The following is an 18,710-nucleotide window of genomic DNA, read 5'->3' as shown; positions in this document are numbered from 1 at the left end:
CTAAATCTCGAATTTTTAACGTTTCAAGATAAAGGAATGTTGTTTTCAATACCAACGTAGGAAGTAATAGATGTAGATTTAGAATTATATATCTTCTAGACCTTTTTGAAGCTGTAAGATACAATATTAAATTCAGAATTATCAAAGTATGCAGGTACACATTTTTTAAAATTACAATCCTGATCATCCAGTAGTTTCTTCATTTCAAAAATGGCGTTTGTGATCTTTTGGTCTATATAGTGAAGGAAAAGCTTTTCGAAACCAAATAACTCTTATAATTTTAGTTCCTTCGTAAAAGAGACTGAAAAAGATATATTATTACAATCTGACATGATTGAGTTCTTTTCAAATAATGCATAATAATCTGGTCTATTTATATATCCCTATTGAAAGAGAAATATCAAATGAACGAAAAACTCAATAACACGATAGATGGATGTGAATGTCATAAAAACATGTATAGTTTATAATTATTAGTGAAAGCGTAAGGAATTTCGGTAGGACAGTCTCTCTAAAAGTGAATAAAAGATAAAGAGGAACATACTCAAAGAACGTTGAAGGTGCGACGAGAGCTATTTTGGGTTCCAGTTCTAGCCATATTCGGGACGGGAGGGGACAAGCTAATGCATGTGTTTCCCATCCCCACACAAACATTTCAGACCGGTGAAAAAAAGTTGTTATACAGAGTCTGATTTTAAAGTTCTATGCCAGTTAGTCAAACTTGTTTCTTTTATAACGTTATTCTTTAAGAGTTGTTTTTCAAAACTTCCTGCATGTTTGATTGCTCATTTAAATAGCCAACCAAAAATTGTTTTACATTTTTTTTTACCAATGATTATTAAAAAGTTATTACCAGAAACTAATAACAATTTGGATGAAAGGCTTTAAGAGCGGTCAATTTGAACTGCCACTGGAAAACAATGGTTTGTTGGATAGTGACAGATTTTTTGACGTGCAACAGTCTATCGACTGACCACTCAAATAAAGTGCTGTTGCAAGGTTTCTTTACAATGCAGAGAGCATAGTTCTCTCTCTATACTATGCGTCATATTAAACTTCCCTATTCTGAGAGGACATGGCTACAAATTTATACATCCCGCACAGCTAAACGAACGTACCGTATTTCACCAAAATAATCAAAATTTCGCTTTGTATTTACAAACAATTGTACGCTAAACAAAATTATATTCAGATATCGTTCATTAATATAATTGCACACATTATTAAATTAAAGCGATCAATAAAGAATTCACGACAAAGTAATTAATGGAGTGCATTGAAATCAGACTTTATGGGGTAGAGGGGTAAACAAAAGTCCATAACAATTCAGCATACTTACGATCAATCTTAGTCGCTATTGTTTTTGTGTAACCGACTCCTGGTGACCATTTTATTTTACCTTAAAATGCTCGAAAAATTCATAGCTTTGACATATCCGTCTTTAAAAAAAATCACCGGAGTATTTTTTACGAAAAATCGATTTAACCAATATTTCTAGCCTTAAACTATAATTAGAAAATTGCAAAATTTAGACATAAATCTAAAAATAAAGGATAATTTTAAGTGTAACATAACCAAGGGAAAAGTTTACATGTAGAATTTTAATGGGTTTTTTTCACATAATAATCATACTGACTTCGTTCTAAAAGTCGTTGAATTTGATGTAGCCTTTATTGTTGAAAGACTGGAAATGTTTAAAAATGGGGTCAAAGTAGCACATTTTGCTTCCTTTTGAGAAAAAAACGAGCATGGTGAACCCCTTTTTTCTTTGTATTTTTGGGTTCAGTATTAAAGGATCTACAAAATATGTGAACATAAAAACTGTTTTCTACCGGGTGTCCTTATTGGGGTGAAAAGTAAAATAACAAAAATACCGAAATCCAAGGAAAATTCAAAACGGACACCTTAACTTCGTTCGGAAGATGACAAAAATGAATATTTTTCAACACTAAATGCAGGAAACAATTGTGTACAAAAGTGAAAACAAAGCAAAAAAACAGACAGATGAGAATGAATAGTCAATCCGCAAAAAAAACCTCCTGCCCCTCCCCCTAGAATATCAAATGGTCGTCCCCTAATGGTGACACATTCAAAACCTACCTTTTCTAATACCAATATAAAAATAAGGAGATGAGGTATGATTGCCAATGAGACAACTATCCACCAAAGTTCAAATAAAGTGGATGTAAGCAATTATAGGCAACCGTACGGCCTTCAACAATGAGAAAATCCCATTCCGTATAGTCGGCTATTAAAGGCCCCGACATGAAAAATATGAAACAATTCAATTAAGAAAATTAAATTAACGGCCTAATTTATAACAAAACAATTAACGAAAAGCAAATATGACAGACATGAACCAATGACAACCACTGAACTACAGGCTCCTGACTTGGGACAGGCACATAAAGAATGTGGCGGAGTTAAACATGTTTGTGAGCGCTCAACCCTCCCCCTAACCTGGGACAGTGGTGTAACAGCACAACATAAGAACAAACTATAAAAATCAGTTGGAAAAGGTTCAACTCATCAGATCGATACAAAGCAGAAAACATCAAACATAACGTGACAAACCTACAAAACAACAGTATACAACACACAACAGAGAACACAAAAGACTGAGCAACACGACCACCACCAACATTTCGGGGTGCAGGATAGGATTATAAAACGATTCCATATGTAATGGAAAATGTAATCAGTGTAATCTAATTTTCCCCGATACGGTCAACCGTAACCGTAACCAATGCTTTAAGAACGAAATTATTATAAAAGTTGTCATATATTATGTATTGCGTTATTTCTAACAATATATAGAATATGAACTACTTTTGCTCTATATATATATATATATATGTATCACTTCTAGCAGGCTGACCTGAATATTTATTTTAAGATAACCATAAATAGATAAAAAAAAAAGATGTGCTAATGAGACAACTCTCCATACTAGTACTACCGCTTTCCCTCAACCCCACCAGCCTAACGTAATTATCATTGTTTTATTGGTCTTTAATACAATTTGGAAACGGGTTAGATTTGAAAGGGGATAAAGAGACGGCATGATGAAATTTCCAATGCAGCTATAGACAAAGAGGGAAGGTAGGAGCAGAATTTTGCTTAGTAAGAATTTTTAAACGTGCACAGGACGTGACACTCTATAAGCGTGGAATATAGAATTCCCGTTCCAAATCCCACCGGTTGTGGCTGCGTATTTATACATCCCGCACATCCAAACGATAGCCCCTCCTCAGCATGGGTTTTACTGCCGGACGGGAGTGTTCAGGTGATCATATTTTTATACCCCAGTTAACCCATGTGATCAATAATTCAGAAATGTCCTTATATTTATCTGACCAAATTGACTTAGGTAGATCTTGACATTGTGAACATTTTTGCCCTGGTTAAATTTTCTCTTATTTGATATTTCGTTTTTAGTCTTGGCAGCCATGTTGGTTGACCAGCAGGATCATAGACCACAGTTTTAAAACTCGATGCTCTAAGGATGATTGTGGCCACGCTAGGTTCAATTTGATTCAGTAGTTTCTGATGTAAGGATTTTGTAAAAGTAAACGGATGACGGACCACGACAAACAGACAAAGGACACCAAGTGCTGACAAAAGCTAATACTGGCCCTTTGATCCATCAACAAATTGGTCAACAATTGAATATGGTAAGCAGAATTTATATCCAGCTTACTAAAAATGCGGTTGTTTTTGTTTGAAAAAAAAAGATGAATAAGCATTCACTGATACGGCTTAATTTAGTTTTGCGTCAATTGTGAATGTGCTTTGTTGTTTAAAAAAATACCTATATTATTGAGAAAAAACATTCCAGGCTTTTCATTGTGTTTTTCCTTTGAAACTTTTGTTATTCCACTCAGAACAAAGAGAGGCTTTAGTGCTCAAGTACTCACAATACCAAATGTATCCAAGCCACATGTACCTGTCCCAAGTCTTCGTTATAATTGTACGTGTTTATTTCTAGGTATCCTTTTTCTATCTTTTTTGTGTTGATGGCAGATCTTTGAAATTTTTTGTATTACTTTTCCTAAATATGTTGAGCCAACATCTATATAGGAAAAAGACAGTTCAATTAAAGTCATTGCTTTATTTTTGCTTATTAGTGGGTTATTAATATTTCTATAACGTATATATTTTATGAAAAGTGAGGTATAATGAATCCGTTGTTTACCTTATCACGTCTGTTCTTTCCCATGCACCGAAACAAAAGTTATGATGAGACTTTTGATGAACATCTCGTGAACTATTTTAAAATATTTTACGCTTAATTTAGTTCGAACATAGAATCGATTTTACGGGAGCTAATTACTGGGAGTAACAAGTTGGTCTGACTTAATATAAAATTGAGAATGGAATTGGGGAATGCGTCAAAGAGACAACAACCCGACCAAAGAGCAGAAAACAACTCAAGGCCACCAATGGGTCTTCAACACAGCGAAGAAAATCCCGCACCCGGAGACGTGCTTCAGCTGACCCCTAAACCATAATGTATACGGGTTCAGTGAAAATACACGTCATACTAAACTCCGAAACATATACAAGAACCAAAATTAAAAAAACCATACAAGACTAACAAATGACAGAGGTTCCCGACTTGGGACAGGCGCAAAAATGCGGCGGGGTTAAACATGTTTGTGAGATATCAACCCTCCCCTATACCTCTAGCCCATGTGGAATAAACAAACACACAGCTATACGCACAGTTAAATTAGTTTAAAAAAAATCCGAGTCCGATGTTACAATAGGTAACAGAAGAAACTAAGCAAAACGACAATAATCAACATTAGTAGTTTTAGTACACATTGCTCCAGATTTTGATACTAAAGGCAGGATGAGAGAGACAAAACAGATTGAAGAAAAATATACAACTAAACCGGACATTCACTGGAATGTGCAGTAGCCTTGTACTAGTTGCTAGTGGATTTAAGGGAAACAATCAACATATACAAAATAAAAAAAAAATATTGCGAATTCTAGTTTTATATGTATTAAAGCACCGTGTAGACAATGCAGTTGAGCAGTTCCAGATTATGTATCAGATAAATATAATTATAAAACTATGTCCTTAAAGATTATGACATATTAACATGTTCAGCTAATAACAAGATGATGCAGATTAAAGCTTTTGAGAAATTGGTTCTATATTATCGTCTCCAATGGTTGCTGTGAAGTCCCTATTATTTTGTCCTGATATTTTATCGGTATAACCATCGATACTATCTTCCGTTTTTAAAACTGTGTTATCGGCTTGTATAGATATATCTTTCAGATCATTTGTCAGTGTGTCTTTACCAATATTGTCTATCTTTTCTGCCGGTTGAATTTCTTTGTAATCTCTTGTTGTGTCTGGATTTTTCACTTCACTTGTTTGACACTCTGAATCTTTGTATTTAGAGCCCACACTTTCATTTTCACTACTAGTTGACGATTTGTTTGATTTAGAATCATCATAATCAGAACCATTCTTCATACAAATTTCTGCTTTCCCTTCAGTTTCCGAATCATCGATCTTGGTTTTTTGGACACCATTTTGAAGGTCATGCGTACCTGTTTGATCAATCTGATATCTCGCTTTTAATTGTATATCAAAATCAGCTGTTTTAGTTTTCACACTGTCTTTCCTGTGACTTCTTGCAATGTTATTTTGTTCCGTTTTCCAATCTTTATAAGCTATTTGAAAAGCTCTAGACATCACAAGAGCCATAGACTTGGCTTTTTCAGGGGTGCTGCATAACACTGCATGACACAATAATCTAGGACTATTTTCTTCTTTTGATATCCAACTAAATATTTTTCCATTAGCAATACTCTCCGCGTTACAAAATGAAATATTTTCTATTGGAAATAACTTTCCTTCGTCTTTCTTTTTATCCGAATCTTTCATAAATATTCCATGAATGTTAATAACCGTCGTCACTTTATTCATCGCTCTCTCCTCTCCCGAATTATCCCACAGTTTCTGTACAGGTGCATTAGTACATCCAGTTCCATTTGGAACATATACTTCAACATTACCAAGATATCGAGTTTTGAAAACAGGGTCAGAATCTGTGATTTTCGCACGAACTTTCGAAGAAACAAACATTTTCAAACGATTTCCTTTAAAAAATGCCACATGTAATTTTACATAGAACAAGTGAAAACAACAAAACTAGATATTGTCATGTCGATCACAAATCAATTGTTTGACGGATTTAAATCATTTGATGAATCACACAATTCTAGCCTTAAGGCTACAACATCAATTTACATACACTAATTTTCCTATAAATTAAGACATATTTCACCTTCAAGTCCTTTTCCGTCGTGTACTAACCCCGTTGTTAAGTTTTTGCTGATAAGGAAATTAATCGTTTAAAATATTCGATAAGTAAAATCTATCATTAAAAGAAGCATTCCGGTTTAAGGAACTTTGCGCTGTCAAACAATTCAATTTTCGTACCAGAAGTTTGAAGTATGATAAGTAAACAAACATAAGTAAGAGGTTCCTATCACATGCTACTCCTACATTATTAATGAATTTATCTTTATGATCGTAGTGGGTATTGATCTCTATGCTAGGTCTATGGCGACCATTTGATCTGTTTGAATAACTTGGTATCCCAGTAGATATAACCAAATGTCCAAATTAAACTTTAATGAAATTTTATTGCACGTTTTATGGATTATTTTTTTATCAATTTGAACAAGCTCAGTCTCAGTAGGTGTTAATATATACAATTCTGCGAAATGCACGATAAATTTTTAATTTGATAACCAAAAACATTAAAATTAAAAGAACATCAACACTAAAAACAATAAAAAAAACTTTTAATTTTAATCTTGTGCAAAAAACGAGTTTCTAGACAATACCATTGCGAAGCTTTATATAATAATTATGATGCAGACTGCAAACTTAGATAGGCATTACATTTGCGCGCATTTAGGGATTTAAAAAAAAATACGTTTGCGCGCAGCTTTTGATTACATTCATTTTACAGGCAGCACAGGTAAAAATAAAGATAATTCATAATAAATATGACTACAGTTATTAATTTTGAACATATTTATAAATTTAAATTATATATTTAACATTAATTTCATAGTGAATAGTATTGTTTCCTAATTTTACCCAATAGCAATTGCTTTAGTTAATGATTCATGTCAGTTTGTAAAGTTGTAGCAAGACACACGCATGGAGTTTCGTTTGTCAGAGAGAAATCATGGGAAAAAATAAGGGAGTACGATGGATTTACTTTCTATATCGACAGAACACTCAAGTCATGTATATATGTAAAGGGTTGAAAAGGCAGGAAAAAAAACTGATCAACATTCAACAGCCATTCTAAATGGTAACTGTGAACATACAGAAGTCCGATTTTAGAAAACTTGAGAGGAAATTTATCTGTACGGTTGTAAAGAGAAAAGCTACAGCCGACATAACTGCTAGACCTATGAAATTAGAAGTTACCTATATTTACCTTTTAAAATGAATGCGCGCAAATGTAATGCACCGGCATACTTAACCTCGCTCTTGATGCCATCCACGATATCGTAATTTTAACTTATACGGATGCCTAGAGGTCTCAGATGTGAATCAAGGCAGATAAAATAGGATTGGTCAGTGGAAAGCTCGCTGTTACCAGTCTGACTAAAACCAACCCCCACTATTCACTTGCGTTGGTATGCTGGTTTTAGTCAGATTGTGCTGTTACTTACTTCGAACACATTAACTTATTCTGCAGATATTGGTCTCTGTTTGTCTCATTAGCAATCATACCTCAATTTCTTTTCTTAATATTTACGGTATTTTTCTAGACCATAGAACATCGAGATTTTAAGTTTTCCAGTGCAATGATCCACTAACTACATTGAAATGTATTTGGTAAATGATTTTCATCCCATACGTATTGCATCTTTAAAATGTCTTCTAACAATTATGTTTTCTATTTTTTCTAGAACTTACGAACACACATACACACAAACAGGTATATGCATGCATATTCAACTTTTATAGTTCTTATATACATTTATTGTGTACAGTATCGTATTTCATAACGATCCGGTGCCCTCGTAAGAAAGACAGTTAACTATTATCTAGACGCTTCTATATATAAATATATATATAGACATTTCGGCTCAACAAATGGCATTAATAATCATAATAATAATAATATATATCTTTATTTAAAGAGAGTAACTCATTTGGATTAAACCAATTTGCAATACGACTCTCTACATACAATATTAACTACATGAATAAAACATAATCAATCTACTAATACACTAATATAAACAACATATGACAAAAATAATACACCTATAGTATACATTGTGGTTAAACTTATAAATTTCACACTTTGTTAAAAAAAAATAATGACTTGTAAGAGTATTTGAATGCAGATACAGTTTTTGATTATTTAATTTCACTGGATAGTGAATTCCAAACTTCTGGACTACTAAAAGAAAAACTTGATTTGTATAATTCTATATTTAATTCAGGGACAATAAAATTATCTGATGACGAAAGTCGAGTATTGTACAATTGTTTACTATTTGTAGGCACATTAAGATTTGATAAATATTTTGGTGCCAGTTCATGTTTTGATTTATGCATTAATAATGACTTGTGGTAAAGTATTCTCTTAGTAAGAATAATTCCTTAAATAGTTCAATAGATGGTTTACGAATATCGTGTTCGTTTAAAAAAATTCTAGCTGCCCTTTTTTGCAATTTTAGTAAATTATCAATGAAAAGCTCGTTACAGTTTCCCCGTACTGAACAACAGTAATCCAAATGTGGAAGAATATAAGCATTGTAAAACAGAATTCGTGCATTATGATTCAAGCATTTCTTGATACTTTTTAATAACGCTAATGAAAAATTAACTTTTTTGATAATATGATTAATATGATCATACCAAGACAGAGTTGCATCAACAAAAATACCAAGGACAGTGACTCATTATTATGTTGGCCATTAATGGATATATTTAATGTGTCATTACACATGACAGACAGTATACACATTGTCTTTGTTTTTGACACATTTACTTTATTTAACATTTTGTTTTCATCACACCAATGACAAATATTTTCTAATACAGCATTGAGTGCCTGACTTATATACATTTTGCCTTTTTCAATCACAGAAATAGTGCTATCATCAGCAAAAAGATCAGTGTTATGATTAGGATTATATAAATGCAAATCATTAATAAATATCAAGAATAATATAGGACCTAAAACTGACCCTTGAGGTACACCTGCTTTTAATGTAGTTACATTTGAAAAGGTATTTGAAATGAATACGACCTGTAGGCCAAATATGAAGTAAACCAATGAAGTGAATTATAAGAACATTTATATTTTTGTAATTTTTAAAGGAGCAGTTTACGATTTAGAAGATCGAAAGCTTTACACAGATCCAAAAATACTACCCCTACTAAATTTCCTTCATTAATGGGTTTTTACCATTTATCTATCTAGCAGTTTGACAGGAATGGTTTGTAAAAAAGCCTGATTGCATGACACACAACATATTATACTTGTTTAGAAAATTCATCAAATGAGTTTTTACGTGTCGCTCAAGGATTTTAGATATCAATGGTAAAATTGCAATAGGTATGTAGTTAAATATATCATTTTTCGAACCTTATTCTTAAAAACTGGTATACCTTTAGCCAGTTAGAATAACGATGGGTATACTGATTTTCTGATGCTTAAATTAAAAATGTGACATAATGGAACTGAAATAAGGTGTGATGACATTTTTAAAAACTTTGCATTGATATTATCAAGACCTGTTGCTTTTGACTCATCACGTGTCAGTCCTATTTCAAAATGTGATAAAACAATGACTTCTTTGTGTGTAAATATAGCTCACTCATCACTCTTTCATAGGTAATCTGTGTACTTTATCCAATAAAAAAAAACAATTCTTTTCAGGCGTTAATACCCGTACGTAAGTATGCGTGTGCGGGTATCTTTGACATCCCAGTACTTGCCCAGGAATCACTATTCGATTCGTTGTCTTTGCCTTTAAATATAGTCCCCAGTATGAACAGTGCATAAATTGTAAATGTTACCTCATACACCTCCCCAATTCATCTCCTCGTGCTCCATTTACAAAGCAGAAGCAAACAGGGGCGGGGCTTGTCGCGCTCTGCTATTCATTTTGGATGATGTACATCTACGAATTCTCTGTTGTAAATACTTAACCTGCGTCAACTTTGAAATTTAAAAATTATACAGGCGTGGTTTGATTGTTGGGAATACATGTTATTGAGAAAGTTGTTAATAAATCAAATGCACGGTAATGTTCCGAACTGACAAATGACATGTTTACATTTTTAAGAATATTGAAATGTTTGTACAAAGCGACATAACTCAATAATCACTTTCTAAAAATAATACACAGGCCGCAAACAAACAGTATCACACGTAATATGAATTGTGATTTGAACATTTTGCTATAACATATAAAATTTAATTATGTACATTATTCTTTTTCAAACGAAAAAATCTGTAGAAATTATTGACAATTTAATCCATTATTATTTTTTTTCTGTATATACCTGTTCAAAGTCAAGAGCCTGCATAATTCAGTGGAATCGTATGTTGCTGTATATCATATTTGTTTTTCGTTTATTGCTTTGTACATAAATCAGGTCGTTAGTTTTCTCGTTTGAAATATTTTACATTTTTCATTTCGGTGCCTTTTATAGCTTACTATGCGGTATGGATTTTGCTCATTGTTGAAGGCCGTACGGTGACCTATAGTTGTTAACTTCTATGTCATTTTGTCTCTGGTGGAGAGATGTCTCATTGATCTTACCACATCTTCTTAATTTTATATTTATACTAAAAGTACATTAAATGATAATTTATAGCTAGAAGATACATTTGTCTTTTAAAATACATCTGTCATATAAGGATCGTAATGCAACCATGTGGATACATTTATCGGTTTTCAAGAAGATAAATTAACAGAGCGTCATCCTTACATGTATTATGAAAGACAAAGAAAAATGATTCACTTTTGGTTTAAATTATTAGATACTGATAACTGTATATTAAAAGCATGTTATGAAGATATGTTGGAGAGTTCATTTAAAAAACCCAAAGACAAATTGAATTGGGCATGTTCAGTCAGAGATATTTTTTGTAAATATGGTTTTCATGATGTATGGCTAAACCAAAGCGTAAAAAATGTTGATATATTTATACATGAGCTAAAATAACGAATGAAAGATACCTTTATCACTAATGTTAATGCGTTTTTTAACAATTCATCTAAATGTATACTTTATAGATATATATATATGACACAGGTATATTGCAACTTTATTTAGATAGACCTGTTAATCAAATATATAAACCTTATATATGTAAATATGGTATCTCTGCCCATAGCCTCAATGTCGAGACAGGCAGATATTACAATGTAGATAGAGAAAATAGATTATGTACTATGTGCAATAGCAATATTGTTGAAGACGAATACCATTTTATTTTAGAATGTAATAGATATAATGATGTAAGAAAACAATATATTAAGAAATAATATTGGCAAAAACCATCCACTTTTAAATTTATACAGTTGTTATCAGTTCACAATGTGAAAGAACTTAATAATTTAGGTAAATTTTTGTTCAACATCGACAAAATCCGTAATACGTACATTTTGTAGTTGTATTCCTTATTTATCATATGAATTTATTGTCATTCTCCGCCATATGTGTATTTTGTATAATTATTGTTATTAATATTACACTGATGCATTTAAAAATTTGATGTAAAAATGTATATTCTATAAGCTGTATTGCTTCTGAATAAAAGTATTATTATATACACTGGCTTCCATTTTCATGATTGAAAAAAATAAGTGGCGCAATGGAGAGATAATTTTGGCGAAGTAAAATCCTGACTTGTTAAACACACATATACATGTATGTATATGTATATCCTCTTGCATATACAAATACATTACTGCAATATCAAAAATAAGTCTAATTAGAGAGGGTATTAACGGAGCAAGTCTAGAGTACCGCGACGTATTTTGAGATAGCAGTCATTCTGTGTTTTTTTTATACTTTAGTAGTTTGCGGAAAATGTAATCCCGCTTCAATCTCACATACAGTCAATACTACAAATGGAACAAATTTGCCTTTTTTTCGGAAAACGCGTGGCTCAAACAAAAATAGGTATGGTTTAGATTGAGCCGGTTGTTCTTGCATTTTGCTGAAGTTCCCTCTTACAGGCATACACTTTCTTCGCGCTAATTTGCAAATTCATTTTGTATGCACTTTGAAATGATGCAAAATCCTCCCATCATAAAACAATTCTAAAGTTCTGTGACGTCACCAATATTTAGACTAGGTTTTATTATCTCTCCGTTCAATTTTAGGATATCAACCTTTATTTTGGGATTATCAGGTTTCTTGTATACTGATACTATAATATATCAACTGCAAGTCACAATATGTAGATTTGTATCGAGTAAGCGCAGCGAAATTAAAGGGATTTGTTTTTGATAATTGATATTTACCAAAATAGTCTGGCCAAAATTATCATAGTTTGTAAAGCAGTAAGAAAATGTGAAACGATAACTTGGATTTTGAGACAAATCTATATATTTTCCACAAGATCGTGATTTCTACAGGTCAGTTTATACCTATCTTAAAATGTTTAGATTCGTATTAAAAGAAGTCAATACAATAGTTTATTTTCATACTTTAAAGAAAGATTTAAGCATTTCTCGAACCAAACTGTATGATATTTGACTCTGCTGTACCAAAACTCTCACTTGATACTCTGAATACAACAAGTATACAACATTTAGTTATTGTACAAGAGCTTCACAATTCAAAATTGTATATAATATACAATATGCTTTATTTAAAAACACTCTGTCATATTCACATATGAAACAAGAGGTACACATATACAAAATACTATCACATACGATCATAGAAAGAAATAAAACAACTCTAAAATGAAATATATTAATAATTACTATACTTTATAATAGTTTAATCAACTTTGAAACAAATAAAGATACATTTTAGTATCTTTATATTACCCAATGAGAGCAATCGAATAAGTAATGGTATTCATTACCAATAGCATTCAAACATATAGTTTAGTTTTACACGGGAGACGGTACACTATAATTTATGACGAAAGGGACGATTTTGCGTTCCCTATTGTTAATTTTCCTTTTTTGGACGATGATGTTCCTTTGGCACCATCTTATGGTGTTTATATATCACAACTGGTTCGCTATGCCCGTGTCTGTTGTGACGTTTTGGATTTCAATGAACGTAATCTATATATTACTGGTAAATTATTAAGTCAGGGATTTCGTTACCACAAATTACTTAAAATCTTTACTAAATTCTTCCATAGATATAAAGATTTGATTTTGAAGTTTGGTTGTACCTGTAGAAAACTTATTTCAAACGGGATAGCACATCCTCTTTTTAACGGAGATGTTGTTTACCGAGCCCGGAAATTTAGAAATGATCCGGGTAAACTTATCGATCCTTTTAATAAACTTGTTCTAAAAGGTTACCAATTCAACACTGTAATTAGATCTTTGAATATTGTTTATATCGACCTTAATATTGATTTTGTTATCAATAAATTAAATTCAAACTAAACATTATTTTTATATACATATGCACATTCATGGCTCTACAATCTGTCGATACTTGTATCTTGGCATTGCACAAGGTCATGTTTTTCTCTGGCTGTTTATGACTTCTATATACTAAATCCATTGGATGTTGGATGTGTTATGATTAAAATTTTAGTCTTAGATGCATGACTTTTTTTATTAGTTGTTATTGGCTTTGAACTAGCTGTCAGTAACTGCGAGTACTCTCAGATCTGTACTTAGTGTCTTTTTGTTGTGGGGATGTATAAGTACCCATCCACGTCCGATTGTTCTTATGTTGTACTATTACACCACTGTCCCAGGTTAGGGGGCGGGTTGGCGCCGTCAAACTAGTTTAACCCCGCCACATTCTGTATGTGCATGTCCCAAGTCAGGAGCCTGTGATTAAGTGGTTGTCGTTTGTTGCTGTGTATCATATTTGTTTTTCGTTCATTATTTTTTACATAATTTAGGCCGTTAGTTTTCTCGTTTGAATTGTTTTATATTTGTCATTTCGGGGCTTTTTATAGCCGACTATGCGGTATGAGCTTTGCTCATTATTGAAGGCCGTACCGTGGCCTATAGTTGTTAATTTCTGTGTCATTTGGTGTCTTGTGGAGAGTTGTCTCATTGGCAATCATACCACATCTTCTTTTTATACATATGACATACCCTCTCTTCTTTCGGAATATTGTACAGATCTGTACCACCTACTCAGCTCTACTGGAATTTTCCCATTACAGCATCTTAATTTAGATATATTCACCTTCGATGGGTGATAATTGTAAAACATACTTTTCTAAACAAAACATTGTTTTGAACAGACCGTAAAATTCTCCTCTAATTGATTAACATCTAATGGCAATTGCTGAGTCCAAACATACCTAAGTCGAAACATAGCTAAGTCCAGAATTGTATACAATCGATTTAAGAGATAGTCAATCCGCTTGAACGTATAAACAGGATACTGCTTAGTTTGTTTTCATTGGAGAGAAGTTTATTCCAAAAACACACCATTCTAACTTTGATTAATATATATATATTGATGTACGACCAAGTTCTCCATATGTCATAAAATTTGGTGTCGAGGATCTAATTTTTAACAATTTCGGCAAAACGGTAGATGGATTTTACAGCATATAATTGTTTCCGAATCCCCATATTTCACACTCATATGTCAGAATGGGAAGAATAAGTGTATCAAACAGTTATTGCAAGTCGACAGGTATAGATAGGTTACGTTTCTTTGTATAAAGGCCAAATAGTGCTTTCTGTGCTTGTTCGCTTAAGCGTTTTTTTTTTTGCTGTAGCAAATGAACCATTGTAATTAAAAGTTAGTCCTAGATATGAATAAGAATCTTGAATTTCAATAGACTGGTCAAATAGTTGAAACAAGAACAAAGTTTAGTTGTGCAATTTTCATGTTATCTGTTGCGATGTAAATATTTAAATAACCATTGGATTTTAGGGAAGGAAATTATAAATATAATAATTAATATAAATCTGACTTGGTTATTGCAACGATTTTAAAATCTCTAATTGTTATTCGTCAATTTGCAAATACACAAGACTCTTTATCATGAATGAATTGACCATGCAGATTTCATTTTTATGGCGTCGAAGGTGGAGTGTAGTCCGGAATTGGTTCGGTTTCATTTGTCAGCCTTATCTGTTGTAATTGTACTTGCAAGTCATTCATCTGGATTATCCTCGGTATTTGAAAATTATTTTCTGTCGATGTGGTTGTAGTTGAATACGTTTCATCGTTTTCCTCTGAAAAATATATAATAATATAATTGCTACACTCATTTTAATTCATCTCGGACCGATTAAATCCCTCTTGGGATTCTGATTCCGGACGATTTTCTGATTTGGCCTCGATTAGAATCCCTTTCAAGCCACGTTTACTCTATTCGGGTATTTTTTACCAACTATCTCACCTCGAACCGGTGCTTTTTACAGCACCATTCCGTACTCCATAAGCAGGAAGGAATTGAAAAGAAGACATATTTGCCTTTAAAATGTTTTAAATACCTTACCTCAAACGTATTTATCAATATATTGAACTTTCTTCTTAGTGACGGCCATATTCTTCTTTTTTTTCTCTCTCTGACCTTTGACATTTTTTTTCTAATTTGAATACGAAAATCTAAGTTAAAACTCTAGAAATCGGTTTGTTGAAAAATTAACAGAATAGTTCAGTTCCTTTTCACTGTATCAATCACGTATAAACTAACAGAATAGTTCAGTTCCTTTTCACTGTATCAATCACGTGTAAAAATTCATCAAAGATACCAGACCTATAATTGTGTACGCCAGGCACACGTTTCGATACGCTTGCAATGTCGTAGCACCCTAATTTATCCGATTTAAGGAGTTCTTTCTATTCTCTAAATTGATTTACGAGATATGAAAAGCGTTAAACTTGTTGTCTCTTATATGAAGTACCAACGATCGTTTAACCAATGTATTGCTTGTTAATTTTGATGATTCTTATTATTTTCAAGATTAACTTTTCTTTAGACAAAAATAATATATTTATATAAACTCACAAGTATTTGATTTTATATTATATCCTTAATACCTGGTATACTGGCCTGTCTGATATCGTGCTTTTCCCTATCAACAGGACATTTAATGGACTTGTATCCACGTTTTTGTGCCATAATCCTGACACATGCGGTACAAAGTATGTGTCCGCATGGTAGAATGATCGGCTTGCGTTCTTCGTCATCATATTGGTCTAAGCATATTAAACACACGTCACTGTCAATGTATACAGTAGCATTTTCATCCTCGTTTTGAAACGACAGTATTGACGGAGGTTGCCCAACGGAGTGTGTACTTCTTAAAGTACTTTCTGTATAACTGGAATCATTGCTGGTCTGTTCACGCAGTAAATCAAGGGATCTTTGGAGATCAAAAATGTCAGAAATTTCAAATATAGAATCATTGCCATAATGACGACATTTCTTTATACAATTTCCCATAAATGGATTTCAAACAATCTGTAAAATCAAATATTGTGCATTGATTTTCTTGAAATTTTATTTAATATGAATTGAACAATCTTATTTCTCATTTGATCACGGGGTATTGTGAGTTTTTGGTTTTACATAAGTTGCATGGATAAATCGATATTGAAAAAAGATTGGTAGTTTTGATGTGCTAGGAAATCGGTTTCAGCTAACCACTTTTGCAAAGTGCCTGTACCGAGTCAAGATAAGGGCAGTCAATTGTTGATTAAATGATAAAATTTTCCAAAAGTGGTCAGTACATGCAGAGACATTTAATACAAGAGATTCGCAACTCTAGTAGAATCTAAGTAATGGCCAATGAAATGTATCGGCCACCGGAAATCGATTGGGATGATTGGATTGTGACGAAAAAATCCGCCATTGTGGTGAATAAGATGCGACGCCTAATGATTTTTTTATTGTTTGTGCCGATAGTTTCAACAGCTAAAGCATGCAGGTATATTCAAAAGATACACAAACCAAATTCTAATAATTTGTAATTAATATAATGTTTTGAAATGACGAGAGTAATCAAATACAGACCAATTTAAAACTCGGTCCATTCTGCTTCGCCTCCTATTACCGTAGACCATATATAGTCTACCAATCTGTTTCGGTAAAACTTAAAAATTTACGATTAAACATATGATTTTATGGAGCTATATTACTCCCAAATGTTATATCGTCAAAAATAAGACTGGTTTCGTAAATTTGATCCAACAGTGGTTTCTAAAAATATCAACAAAGGTAACTATTATGTTCATATTGGCACTCACAGCCACCTATGCTGGTACTACAAATCTGTTTCGTAAAACTTGGAAATTTACGAATTACTATACAATTTTATGAGGCTCTATTACTCCCAAATGTTATGTTGTCAAAATAAGACATGTATCGTAAAATTTTATCCAATGTTGGGCTTCTAAAAATACCAACAAAGGTGACTATTATTTTCATATTGATACCCAAAGCCAGCTATGCTGGTACCCTACTTTTGTTAAAAAATAACTCTTGGCTTGAGCGCAGACTATTCATCTTTTGTGGGTATATTTTTTTAAAAATACAACGTTTAATTCTAAATATCTTGGGAAAAAAATATATTTTAGACGAGTTGTTTTTGACAAAAAATGTTTTTACTATTGTTTTAAATGTTGTTAGCTAGAAAAAAAAATATGTCATTGAGTTTAAAAGAAAATGCTTGTTCTACATGTTTAATTTGGGAAAAAATAGTGTTTCTTAACATTCGGGTAGTAAAGTAAGAAAACATGTTTGTCATTAGAATGAAGGAAAAAACCATGACCTCAAGCACAGACTGGGCCTTGCAAAAATTAGTGAAAACAAGTGTTTGGTTCTCCTTTAAAATTCATATAAGAATCACTGAAGATTTTTGTATATTTTCTTTGAGAATATGAACCATCAGAGAGTGGATGGCATATATCTGTTCTGAATGAATATTGATTTTCACCTTATGCAAGTAATTTTTTTTTGCGTAGCAAAAGTTATTTATTTTCAATGTACACTTTTATATCCTGCATTTCGTTGGACAAAATATTCATTTTCACCCTGTTTAGGGCAAGGTTATTTATTTTTAGTTCTTACAAAGCCAGACTATTTCATATTCAATATCCTCCTAACCCTCCCCCCAGAATATTTGTGAGGAGATTTGTACATAAAAGTTTCATCATTAAAATTTCTAAATCTGTATAAAAAGCATTTTACAATAATTAGTGTACATGTACCTGTGTCATTTCATATACTTCCTTAATGTTCTTCTGTAGGATAGTTATTGGTTCATACAGAGATGTGTATTATATGTCTCCGATAAATACATGTATGATAGTTGATGTTTTGAATTGAAATTTGTAACTACCAAATCTTACAAATTTCAAACATCCCCACTGACTAGCACATATGTACTTACTATTTAATGCTAACTACGTATCATTTAGGTATTACACAGACTATGCGTCAAAATACCTGTGTGTTGTTATTGATATACATTTGAAGTATTTAAAGGTTGATTTGTAATTG

At 32.3% G+C, this 18,710-nt stretch overlaps 1 protein-coding gene and 1 long non-coding RNA gene across 3 annotated transcripts; both read right to left on the bottom strand.

Annotated features, from left to right (window-relative positions):
* Positions 1-4,986: 4,986 nt before the first annotated feature.
* On the bottom strand, positions 4,987-6,716 carry LOC127698186 (protein FAM43A-like). Its single transcript, XM_052201540.1, has one exon. It carries the CDS (start codon positions 6,107-6,109, stop codon positions 5,141-5,143), a length of 969 nt encoding a protein of 322 aa, XP_052057500.1. The 5' UTR covers positions 6,110-6,716; the 3' UTR covers positions 4,987-5,140.
* Positions 6,717-8,171: 1,455 nt separating this feature from the next.
* On the bottom strand, positions 8,172-18,680 carry LOC127698206 (uncharacterized). Of its 2 annotated transcripts, none has more exons than XR_007980745.1 (3): positions 18,419-18,680; positions 16,247-16,670; positions 8,172-15,435 (listed from the first exon to the last, which is right to left on the bottom strand). It is a non-coding gene; the product is annotated as an uncharacterized LOC127698206 (long non-coding RNA). The 2 variants fall into 2 exon arrangements; XR_007980746.1 differs by having other exon boundaries at positions 18,601-18,680.
* Between the last annotated feature and the right edge of the window lie 30 nt (positions 18,681-18,710).

Source organism: Mytilus californianus, unplaced genomic scaffold (assembly GCF_021869535.1).
Source record: "Mytilus californianus isolate M0D057914Y unplaced genomic scaffold, xbMytCali1.0.p SCAF_4, whole genome shotgun sequence".
NCBI lineage: Eukaryota > Metazoa > Mollusca > Bivalvia > Mytilida > Mytilidae > Mytilus > Mytilus californianus.
Note: the sequence above shows the minus strand (reverse complement) of the source record. Positions and strands in the feature narration are given on the sequence as shown.